Source organism: Megalops cyprinoides, chromosome 19, assembly GCF_013368585.1.
Source record: "Megalops cyprinoides isolate fMegCyp1 chromosome 19, fMegCyp1.pri, whole genome shotgun sequence".
Taxonomy (NCBI): domain Eukaryota; kingdom Metazoa; phylum Chordata; class Actinopteri; order Elopiformes; family Megalopidae; genus Megalops; species Megalops cyprinoides.
The window spans coordinates 11679738-11692690 of record NC_050601.1 but is presented as its reverse complement, the minus strand read 5'-3'; the positions used below and the strand labels follow the sequence as shown (position 1 = coordinate 11692690).

General features: G+C 42.6%; 1 protein-coding gene and 1 long non-coding RNA gene across 3 annotated transcripts; one reads left to right on the top strand and one right to left on the bottom strand.

Moving 5' to 3' along the window:
* Positions 1–560: 560 nt before the first annotated feature.
* On the bottom strand, positions 561–6385 carry LOC118795085. 2 transcript variants are annotated; one of them, XR_005005780.1, is made up of 4 exons: positions 6364–6385; positions 3855–3971; positions 1023–1131; positions 561–730 (listed from the first exon to the last, which is right to left on the bottom strand). It is a non-coding gene; the product is annotated as an uncharacterized LOC118795085 (long non-coding RNA). The 2 variants fall into 2 exon arrangements; XR_005005779.1 differs by lacking the exon at positions 6364–6385 and adding an exon at positions 6066–6157.
* A 2764-nt stretch (positions 6386–9149) lies between these two features.
* Positions 9150–10654, top strand: prl (prolactin). Its single transcript, XM_036552935.1, has 5 exons — positions 9150–9189; positions 9459–9574; positions 9673–9780; positions 10090–10272; positions 10466–10654. The coding sequence occupies exons 1-5, from the start codon at positions 9150–9152 to the stop codon at positions 10652–10654; spliced, it is 636 nt and encodes a 211-aa protein (XP_036408828.1).
* The last annotated feature ends 2299 nt before the right edge of the window (positions 10655–12953 follow it).

Here is a 12953-nt window from a genome sequence, read left to right as displayed (position 1 = left end):
GATATTCTTCCGTTCTAAAACAAAATCCTCTAGCTCACTGCATTAGTGTGAAGTCATGTCTGCTCAGTGTTATTCTGCATTAACCTTTCCCTTGGGCAGCAGTACACATACTGCGACCTCAGTGTCATTATATGGTGTCCAGCGCAGTCAGTCAAACTCTGTAAATGGCATTAACGCAGTGGTTACCTTAAACCTTAATCCTCCTCTTTCCGTGTCACTAAACCCATTACAAAAGAGTCAAGGATTCTACAGTAAATCTAAAACACTTGACACATTCATAATGTACTGATCCACAGCAGATGGTCCATGGTAACAAAAACTTTCTCCTTGGCACACACTCATGCTGTTCTTTATCAGCCATCAATTTAGCACAGATCAGATCCATCTGAGGTCCACTAGGCATCACATCCTCACGCTGCAATTTATATCTTATGTATGCCAAGGCCTGTGTTAAAAACATGGCCATTAATATTAGCAAAGAAAGGAACCAAGCAGAGCCCATTACATTGGTACAAAGATTATTATTTCAAATATGTACGCATCACCTTAAATGGACAAGTCACATTTAAAAAAAAAAACTATGGGTTCACCAGCACAGTAAGGGATTGGAAGACACCATTTTGAGGTTTACAGGGGACATTTTGCAGTTCCCACTGCCCCCACATCAAGATTTAGACCAGTGCAATGTGCAGAAGGGAATGCTGGGAAAGTGGAGGACCCTGTAGTGGACCTGTAAGAAAAAAAATGCATTAGTACATACAGGGTCAGAATTCTAGCATGCAAAACATTCACAAGTAGTATTGTGGTGCTGCAAGGCACCATTCAATATTTTCCATATTATTACTTTCCATGCAGCTGCATGTTCACTTTGTGCAAACACTTAGATCTTTTTTCCACCCAATTCCAAGCAGCATCTACAAGATCCAAAAGACTTCAAAATCTCCTAGGACAAGGCAATATGGATTACACAGTAGTCACATATCAGCTACCCCCCAGAAGTAAGTGATAATGCAGGGTATTACATCTCTGGTGTTGTGCTCCCCTGTTCATGATGCATCTGCCGCAGCCTTCAGACAGGCCTGGAAAGCCTCCATCAGCTCCTTACAGCCTTCCTCTCCCTTCTCCTTCACACTGGAAAACAGAGGGTTAACCTGACTGTATGCACAGCAAAAGGAATGAGAGTACAGGGCACGCGTTTTGACTGGTCACGACCACCCAGATCTGTGTCCGATAGACAGGAAGGGATTATTCCAGACACTTTGGCTTTAAGGGTGGAGGGATATACATCATTGGATAACAGTGATAGTTTCCTGTGGGTGCCCTATGAACAATAAACCTGTAGTGTCTCTCACTTGTAAGTCGCTTTGGATAAAAGTGTCTGCCAAATGAATAAACGTAAAAGTAAATAAATGGAAACCATTCAACATATGTTGAATATAGCTGTGAAAGCCATAGGATTGACATGTCCATGGATACTGCCACAATCTCATGTTACTGGCTAACACCCATTTCTCTGATTTACTGAACTTTTGAAACAAACTGAATGGTCACATTTTACAACAAAGTCTTCTATGCCAAAAAACAATTCACAGGCAATGAGCAAGTGAGTCTTTTGTCATCCTCCAGCCACTCGCATGTGCAGTAAGTGACCCTAATCCGGGATTTTTTACCTTGGCTTTGAGTGATGTATTCAATGGATATTCTATGGGAAGATACTGCCATTATGATTTGTTTAACAAAGGTTCAACAAGGTTGATATGTTCACCATATGCTTTTCAAACTTACCAAGCGAAGTTAGAATTTGGTCAACGACCCAAATGTTGTCCTTGTCATGTCAACCAGCAAAATGAATTCCCCCGCCCCAAATTACTTTTGTGAGGTGAATGATTTGAAAATTTTGACATTATTGCCATAGTGCCAATGTAATATTTAGATGTTTTTGCCTCCAAACATTATATACGTTTAAAAACTGAAAATGGGTGACTTAGCTGGGAAAGGGGTGCCCAACAAACCCCTCCCTGCCAAAACCAGTCAGTCATTACCCACTCTTCAGCACAGCCCTGCAGTGGTTGACAGGTAAGCTATTTAAATTTAAACATGCACATGGACACATGGCTGGAAGCTGACACCAAACAGACACAAGCAGGTGCCGGAGTGCTCAGATGCAGGGAGCTGAAGGGCCTTCAGCGATGTAGCAGAGAATCTGGAAGAGCCAGGCAATGTCCTAATGAGGTGTGGGATTCTGCCCGCAAGAAAATTGCTAAGTAAGATGTACCCAATATACACAATTACAAATTTAGAACACCACTCGCCAACTGGAAGATACAGCACGAGTGGCATTTACTGGATACAGCAATCAGCAGCTCCAGATTTCTGTCATGAGACAGACATGTCTACAGGGTCCTGGGCTATGCCGCTACAGAGCACACTCCCAAAACCGGAACCACCCCTTTTCCATGATGTATCAAGTGAACACATGTTTGCATGTTACTCTACCAAAGGCTTTATGTAAATCCCCCTCAGGGACCACTGCTCCTAAGCCCATTAACATGGGCACACGCATGCAAAGGACACATTTTGTCCTTTTACAGCACTTGTGTGGTAAGTACGCACGCAAAGTGTTCATACTAGGGGCAATTCGTAAGTTATTACATAATACGCCATATAGTAGGACACCAAAAGATAAACATATGCTGCCTAAGGGTCTCTTGAAAGTTCTTGCAATCAGCCCAACAGAATGTTTAATGTTCAACACAAAGGACTTCTCCATTTGTTCCCTTGGTTTGAAGAAAGTCTGCAAGCTGACAAAAAGGGATTTTTTATTTCTTCTGGAGTTCACTACATTGATGAAAGTTCATATGCAACATTATCCAAGTATATGGGCCATGACAGAACCCATACAGGTTACATGCTTTTGGCTATTTTAAACCTCTCTATAAATACTGAAAGGGATACATTCAGTTCCTTTCCTGCAGTTCATCAGTCTCACATGGCAATGTAGGACCCACGGTGGGGGTGCCTTGTCCCCAATGTACCTTGTTATTCTACCACAATACACTCCATGACTTGAAATATTAAACACTTAATTCTGATGACCCCTCCCTCACCCATCCCTGACACTAACTGCCTCTCATTTATTCCCAGCTGTGGCCAGGCCATTACAGGTAGTTCTCAGTCTCTCGCTGTGTATGTTAACGCGTCTTGTACAAAACTAAGGCCACACTGTAGCCTGGATTATGCATGTGTTCAGACAGAGATAACAGACAGTACAGTCAGCACACAGGCAGTTACAGTGAACCTCTGTATGACATTGCGCTGTCCTTGACTGCTGACATTCTTACCTGCACCGCCATCTCTATTTACAAAACCTGCGGCAGCTAAAACACACTAATCCAAGGAAAGGTGGGGTGGAACATCAGAGGGTTTAAAAAAAAAAAAAAAGATTACTGAGAAGGGAAAGGACTCGGTGGGGCAGAAATATGGAAAATATAATCTGACGCATTCTCTTTACTCAATCAACCGTGCAAGGCGGCATTGTTTGACAATTATGCTGGAAATCCTTACAAAACGGCATGTCACCCCAATTCCTCTAACTGTCCATCTCCGTTTATGTCCCTTTTCTCTGGTTCCCCAAAAAGCCTACAGTCGACCTCAGCATTCGGTCCACCATTTAAGCGCAAATCACACAGGGATACCATTACGTGACTTATCTTACCATCAGCAATGAAGGGCCCCACAACAGCAAATCTATAAATGGATGCAGAGGGTCTACAGCCCGTGGCTCCTAAGAGAACTTTGTGGAGAAGGAAAGAGACCAATGCCACCGGATTCCCCCAAGCAATGGTCCCACTCACCATTTATCCAGATCCTCTTTGATAACTTGGCACGGTGTGGGAATGGGAGCATCGGTTGGAGCAGCGGCCGTTGCCTCGGAATCCGACATTTTTGTTTTGTTGTGCGTCTCCGTGCGCCTGTGCAAAGGGGAGAGGGAAGAGGCACGTTAGAGGGAGAGAGCAGAGTTTGGGGGGGGGGGGGGTGTTGAAGGGGCAGGGCAGTAAGTGAGGGAGTGCACACACAAGGGGAAGAATTTGTCAAGGAGAGGAAGAATGCGACTGGTCTGACACCACATGCACCAGCATGTGTGCATATGTACATGTGCGTGAACAACAGGAGTGTGGCCACACAGAGATTTAAGGGTAAACCAATTAGTACAACCACTAATTACCATAAAATAGCACAGCGGTGCTTCTTGCTTGTTTAATGTAGGTCCTTGCCCTTCAACAGCATTTGCCCCTCCTTGGGCCTGAGGGCACACTGTGAATGGCCGTTTCCTTCCAGCCAAGCTCCATTTTACTGAGGTTTGATTTACTCCATGTGGCTGTCGAATCAACACTGATGTCTCTTGATTGTCTACATTTACTTAATTCTGTGCCAAATATGCTGCTGGAGGCACATTTGTGCTAAAGATTAAAGCATACAGCTTTTCTTGATATCCATCCTTTATACAAATCTTGAAAGGCCACCATCGAGCAACAAATTACACTTAAACTGGTAGTACAGATGAGTATTGTGCTTTAAGGGGTTGGAAATAATACCAGTGACTTAAACATTTTAGCATGATCCTTGCAGAGCACTAAACAAAGACAGCAAATACTTATGCAACATCAAACCAGCAGGAGTTACTGACAGTTCAGTAGCTCCCAATTAGAAATGCCACATGGCACCCTGGATCATGATGACTTTGCAGTCTGAAATACTTCCCCCTGCTGTGCCCAGCCTCAAACAGAAAAAAAACCGAGCCATTGCACATGATATCACCCACCAAGTCTGAGCTGATAATTTCAGAGAACAGGTCAATGAAATTGCTGTGGATATGCTCCATTTTCCAATTCTACACGTTTTGGTAGTACACAAATTGTCAGCAAACGCCATCTACTGGAGAGAGCTCGTCATTGTCGCTAACGATCAAGCATATCTAATCACTCATTCAAAGAGACCCGACTAGACCCTAGCGACTCTCAAAGTACTTGAAGAATGGAATGAAGCCTTTAACGTGCCTTGGCATGCACTTTTGCGTGTGCAGAAGTCTGAGCTAATGTTGCAATTTCTCTGGTGAAAAAAAGACAAAGTCAGGTATATGGAGTTCTGTAGGTATGCCCTTGAAGGCCAGAAGCAGGTTACCATGGTGAAGTAAGTCCTTTAACAAAAGGATCACCGTTAATTTGCTTTTCATTCTTTTATACCATGTGCGGTAGCAAATCTCAAACAATTGATAAACCTAGGGAAGAAAACCAAAGCTTCAGTAACCACCAACACATTAGGTAAGAGAGCGAGTCACGGAAAACAAAACCAATTTTAAGATAAGGGATAACACCTTACAAAACTGTAGCATGATGCGAATATCCCTATTAGCAAAGGGTATTGTTTCCAGCAGTAGGAAGTCAGAGGTATAAGTCCACGATCCCCAGGTGAAGTATTTCAAGGTACAGTAGCAATTCAAGTCGAAAATTTTAAGCAAAGCAAATGTCTCGTCCAAACAGACAGGCATCAAGTAAAGCCTGCCAATTCATTTCGCCAATTCCGGGGATTTGTTTTAAGTTTTGTTTTCAGTGTATTTGTACTTGAAAACATCACTGAATTACTCTCAAACACGACCGACCTCAACTATGACCTCGACCATCAAATTTGGAATAAAGTTACAACTAACAAAGTTTTGCTCCTCGAGTAACCATTTTGAATATGAAGTGGGATGAATTACGAAAATCTGCCGCGCAATACTTATCGCACATCAGAGACGTTGTCACGATCAGAGGCAGCTATAAGCATAGTTAACTATTGAATGGACAATGCTGTAGAATAGGCAACCGATCCGGGAGATACATTTCCAGGACGGCGTTTAGGTAAAAAAAAAAAAGGGGGAAAGCCCATTCACAGAAGAACCACACATGGAATTAAATGACATAACAGCTTTCAAACTTCCACGATTGTAATACATTTATATTAAATCTATTTAAACATTTTTACAGAGTCCCGAACACTGCAGCCCAGTGAAGTTGACGTCTTACCAGATCACCTTGTGTGCTTCAATGTCCGACCTGCGCACGTTCACTGCGTACCAGATTACCTTTCAGTCAGTAAAAACGCCCTCTGTTGGCACAACATTTAAACCTGGGGTCACGACCCTCGAATTCCGCACACACCTGTAACCAATTGCGTCTCTTTCACCTAAAACCGTTCTCGCCTGGGAAATGTAGTATTTCTCCGGTTTCGCATGAGCACATTGGCAGTTTTTAACACGGCCACAATTTAGACGCACCGTAAAAAATACAATATAGGATGGTAATAGCGTCAACCCGTACTGACATCGTGGATTTGGAAGTCGAATGTGCTGTCTCAAGAATGTGAAACGTCCCCCGTGCTGAAACCTCGTTTGTCACCGAGTAGCACAAATTGTACCAACCGCCACCCAGCCCCCTCCCCTGAACACCACCCTCCCCTTCTCGGCACATGGTGTTCCGACATATTAATATTGAGCAGAAAACTAATTAAGACTCAAAACCCCTTAATTAAATTACCATTAAATGTCACCCAGTTTTCTTCGTCTATTGTGTAGTGGGATTGAACAGGACAGAATTTGAAATTTTAATGTATAACGTTTGAAGCACAGAATGAGAATATGAATGGTGACGCACTGCGTTTGGCGCAAATGAGCTCAAGTACTTACGATTTTCTCCCCTAGATTGTTTGTTTCCTTATGAATAATATATTGTTCTGAGTCAAATACAAGTTTTCAAAACTTTTTCCCTATACCTACCCTGATCTCCCATTTTCCCAAGCACATGTCCTACAACATTTTTGCCATATATTTTTCAAACCCTTGCACATTTGGAGATGCATCAACAGTTCTTAATGTGAGATTTAAATGTATATCCCATCACAGGGCATTCAGAGCAGCAGGACTGACAAATATAATCTCAGGCCTGTAGTGTGAACACATACAGTGGTGACCAAATACTCCCGATCAGAGTGCAGGACTACGGTCGTACTGTATTTATAGGTCCTTCCTACAACTGAGGCCTTTTGGCCCAGTTCTACATGTCACAGAGTATTCAAAGGAGATATCAAGACCTTTAAAAACACATTAGTTTTAATGCAGTATGAGTCAAGTAGGTGACAGTATATTACACATGAGTGAAGAAAACAGTGACATTTGACTAAGGCGGAGAAGTGAAAAGTATTTGAAATCATTCCTGCAAATATAGAAAAAAATATCACAGTGAAAATGGAAATGTCCCACAGACAGCAGTGAGGCAAATCAAAAGTTGCCTTACCTCCTGGCTGGTGAGATTTCACTGTAGAAGGGGTCACAAGATAAAAGTTCTGCCCTGCCCACTTACAGTTAAACATTAATCATAGGCCTCATCAGATTCTTCAATGTCATCAGTACCTTCACTAGTGGATATGAGCAGCCACTGCTCTTTTTCTCAGATTAAATAAAAAGCATAGATAAAATGAAAATTAAATGAAATTTTCATGCATCAGTGACTTATCTAGAAGGTGACGATAGAGCAGTGTTTTTATTTTCCACAAAGCAAGCTGTGGGTGGGGTCTTTGTTAGGCCTGGCAGGGCAGAGGCAGACAGGGTCATGTTCAATGTCAGGCAACCATTGCTGAAGATCACAGACAGGGCTGGGGGAGAGAGGGGGAGGGGTATCACGGTGGCAAGTGACGAGGCACAGGCAAAGTGGCGGGAGAGGGCACAGTAGTGTAATGTATGTTAAGACTCTATAGGGGATCGGATGCTCTGTGGGATGGGCAGTTGTACGTATCTACATATTATACATGGGATCTGTGTCCCACAGTGTTTCAAAATTCAAAACTGGGTATGGAACACTTGTGAAGTGGTTTAGCAGGAACCTCAGATGAAACCCACCCAAGAGCCCCTCCCACCGCAAAACACACCTGTACACACACTACACACACATCACCACTAGAAACTTTCCAATGGGGGTAAAACTGTATACCTCTTAACATCATCATTACATTATTGTTGGTCTTGTATTGCCATTGTATTTTTCAGTGCTTTCTCAAAACCATTTGCTCCATAATAACAAAACTATAAAGAAGAATATCAAGGTCAAGACCAACTCAAACAGGCAACACACAATGGATAATACAATGAACAGTAAAAGATCATTTGTTTGAAATTACACAAACATCGATGGTAAGGCAAACAATACAATTCATCAATCAGTAGTCAGGAAGCTTTGTTGGGTCGCCATAAAGTTTTCTGTTGATCTATAGCAAAACATTGTTATGTTAGGAGAGATCAGCATCAGGGGAACCTAGCATGCAGGGAAGAGAGGCAACTCGCAGAGGTTTAAAGCAGTTTAAAGCACGTTATGGTGATGCAGTAAGGTGCAAGGGTGCAAAATAAGAGATTTCCCTCCAATGCATGCCAAAATGCACAGCCTGAGGAGGAACTAAGGAAGGCAGAGGCATGAGGCTAGTAGTGAGGGTGATGAGAATGAGCTGATGAGGCAGATGACAGCTGATGGAGGATTCAGATGGAACTGGCAGGGTGGCCAGACAGGAAGGGGGACAAGAATGGACCATGAACGTGGAATTAAGAACTACACCCACTGAGGCAGGGGTACATTCTGGGTCTTCAAAATTCCTTAAATTGTGGCCTCCCCCAAATTACAGTAGAGCCGCTGCCTTAGATCTTCAGTGACAAGCCATGATCATGAACATTCTCTCAGGATTTAGGATTAAGGATGCTTCTGTGTTTGTTTTTCTTCTTTTGGGTGATAAACGCAAACCTGTTTGAAGACTGGGGGATACCTTTTCAAGTGAAAATAATGTCAATAATTTCCTTAACCTTTACTGAAAAGTTCTGACCACAGAACATGCACAACATCGTAAGTAGACAGTTACCACGTCATTCCAGAACATCTCATGAAGCATTCATTCATTTCATTTAGACAAGCCTCACGACAATGTTTCTCATTACGACAGTGCAGGAAGGAACTAGTTTCACACAACGCAGACACCATGAATATACAAACTGGAAGGCCCGGGGATAATATAAAATGGGAAGGGGTATATGGAGATCTAAGCAGCAGAAGAAAAGGGACAGAGAGTGAGAGATGACTCGGCCATCCAAAGGAAGCAATCTCTACCTAACAGGTGAGACACTCTGAGCTTGTGGTTGTGGGCATTTGCGACGGAAGATGCATACATTGATCTGCCTGTCCGTAGTTGTGCCTTCCTACCTGAGTGGTCCCCTGTACATGGGCATCTATTAGGACGTCAAGGATGAAGGCTACTGAACGTAAATGATCATGATATGTGTCATGAAGATGAAAAACATGTCTCAACGTCACAGCAGTACAGTGCCGGTGTTGAGTACCTGAGTGTTTCATTCTTCCATGCCTTTGTCTCACTCTCAGTCGCAGCACTGCTGTGTCTCTCAGCCCAGTCCCACGCCGTAGGGCTCAATGACTTACTGGAAAGAGCGTCTCAGCTATCAGACAAGCTTCACTCTCTCAGCACATCCCTGACAAATGACCTGGTGAGTACCCAGCTGTGTCCAGTCGGTTTGCATGTTGAATTCGAGGGTCGAGGTGATCTGCATGTAGACCGCCTTTGTTTTCTCTCCCTCTCTGGTAGGACACCCATTTCTCTCCAATGGGAAAGATGATTATGCCTCGCCCATCTATGTGCCACACCTCATCCCTGCAAACTCCCAATGACAAGGACCAAGCACTCAAAGTGCCGGTGGGTTGATCACACGTTGTGTCCTGAGTTTATGGGTCTCACCCCTGCTCTCTCAGGGGCGGTCTGTGTGGTTTGTGGGTCTGTCTCTGCTCTGTCTTAAAAAACAGAGGTATTTTGTCTCCCTCATGTGGAGACCTAATCTCAGTGCAACCTTTTCAACATACAGAAATGCTTTTGCCTGTGAAGTGATGAAAGAAGCTTGTCAAATCTAGTCAGCTTTTGTTGTGTTCACACGAACTCAACCAAAGTGTTTGTCAAGACAGAGTGTTTCTGGTGATTCGAATGTCCTCTTCTTCACCCTCTCCGAAGGAACCAGAGCTGCTCTCCCTCGTTCGCTCCCTCCTTCAGTCCTGGAATGATCCCCTGCTCCTGCTGTCCTCGGAGGCCCCCACTCTGCCCCACCCCTCCAATGCTGTTATCTACAGCAAAACCAGAGAACTGCAGGAGAATTCTCACAGCCTGAATGCTGGGCTGGAGAGACTGATGCACAGGGTGAGCCGCTTTCCAGTCTTTCACCAGAATTAGTACCGAGGACCAGGCTTGGTCTTTAACTACCTTTACTTCCAGCATCTGTTTCCATGTACAGTACTGGTCTGCTGCTCTCACCAGCGGTGTTGACGTACCATCACATCCCGATGTATGAGATACGTGGATAACCTGTCTCTGTTTTTTGCTCTCCTTTTAGATGGGTGCTTCCTCTCAGTCTCTTGCCCCTCAGCCCTTCAGAGGAGGTGACCTCGGCAACGACAAGAACTCCCGCCTCATCAACTTCCACTTCCTACTGTCCTGTTTCCGAAGGGACTCCCATAAAATTGACAGCTTCCTCAAGGTTCTTCGTTGCCGGGCAGCCAAACTGCGACCAGAGCTGTGCTAGAGGAAAAAAGAATCCCATTTTGGCTCTGAATTATTGTTCAAATGTTAATCATGTATTCAACTGGGAAATGTAGATCCAAAATGGAGAATCAGTTAAGAAGAGGTTTACTTTTCCTAAATTGTTTTTAATTTTCCAACATGTCACAGACGTGGATTTGGCCACATCCTGGACAAATTAACTATCAGAGAGTTTGAAGTTACTGTTATTTTGCATCACCTGGTACAAGTTGAGTCATTCTATACTTAAATTTGTATAGATACTGAATAGATACTGAAGAATATGCAAAAATTGACCAATAGACTTCAGAAAGCCAGGTTATCAAAATTACATCAATTCAAATGAAACAAATTTTATTCCAAATCATTTTTAAGTTGATCATAGGGCTATCTGCATACTGCTAAGGATTATCACATATTGTAAAAGTTGCATGCTGAACTTATTTTTCAAAGTTGAAGGAATGGGAGCTGGTTTTCTCTTTTACTCTTAGAAGGTTCTACATAATGAAACTAGAAATTATTTCACACAAACAACAATAAAATCTATCTTGCATAATAAAAAAAACTGTTCCTGGTATTTGAAAAATGATATTTAACTATGTTGGTACAACTATGACTTGACAATCCATTGGCTGCTTATCATGAGATATTATGCCAATGACTTTGAAGTGAATACAAAAGAAAATCATTAACACCACTCATTCGTTCCCACAAACCTGCTGTTGTCTACTGTGATTACAGCAGCCTACTACTTTGGAAACCAGATTTCATAAGTAACTTTCATTCACCTATATAGATGAAGTTTTCAATATATTTGTTGAAAACAATCCAGTGCTTGAAATGGTTCAGAGATGGTTTGAATCAAGGGCCTGGTTGTTGGGAGTTAATGTTCTAATACTGAAAGGAATTGGTTCAGCTATTATTTTTTCCCCTTTAGTTTGCCGACCTACTCAAAGATATGTGCATTTCTTAATGATAATGTGAACCATTTACTAAGTACATAGGCACACACAATTTGCTGTGCACTTGCCAATTCACATGAACAAGACTTACAGGACACTGACCAATTTTGTTTTCTAATCTACGTGCAAAAATGCACCAAACAAGTTCTTGCATATCGATGAAAAATATGGAAGTCTGGATCAGTTGGCAAGTATTTGGTTTCCTGTAAAAAGGTTTCCACTGATATAAAGTGGACAGCTTAGGCAACTGCTTGTGTTTGTGGGACCTACAACTCATTCACAACATGAAAGTTGTCTCTATAATTTTATACACAAGGACAATGTAAAGGTGCTGTGGCGATGTCTCAGTCTTGGCATTGCAACTCCCAGATAATAGCTTACCACTGTCAGGCTGTTACCTTTTGCCTGATGACTTGCTCGATGTGAACACCCTAGACGGTGAGTCAGCGAGCTTTTATGCCAGTGATTTTCATCAGGCTTGACACTGAACAGGTCAAATAGGTGGTGCAGTGCTAATGCATCAAAAATAGGCAAGCATATCGGGCCAAAACATGAATTACTTTTGCACATATTGCTTTTTTCGGGTGTTCGGTACATTTGAAAAGCATCATGTTAGGTTGCCAAGGCTACACCTGCCTTTCTGCAAGACGGAGCTTCTTGTGGGAAAACACAATCAAAAGGTTCAAAAAACCTTTTCAAACCTGTCGTTTTCATTTTAATATGACCAGTACTGAAGTAAGGAAGTTCAAAATAGATCCAAAATCATTAGAGATTTAAAAACAAGGCTGGCGGATAATCACTTTTCCAATGAACCCTTAGCCTAACTGTTACATAGTATCGCTCTATAGTACGAGTTAACACGATGTTAAGTAACAGTGTGCATGTGTATCGGCATACTCATGGAACACAAAACACAAGACAGGGAACATCAACATTCTTTTCCTGTTTATTTTATTAAAAAAAGCAGCAAAAAACAAAAACATAAAAACGTCCTGTCAGAACTTCTCCAAAGTACACCTCCCTTTGGAGACCTAAATCCACCAGAGCTTTGACCCAACCCACTGAACGCAACAGCTGGGTGAAGACACCAGCTCCGTTTGGTTTCTACACATGTACTTCCGGCAGACTGCTGCACTTGGGTGAACAACGGTGGTCAAATCTGTAGCTCATTCACTGCTTACAAACCCTGAGTGCAATTTCACACAGCACCTTGGACGAATCAGAAACCTGCTACGCTTTAACCTTTACACTTTCAATATAGCAGTCAAAGCTCAGATAGGGGTCAAATCTCCACCTGCATCTCTCGTCTAACTTTATGCTCGCTTTTTGTTTCTTCTTTGA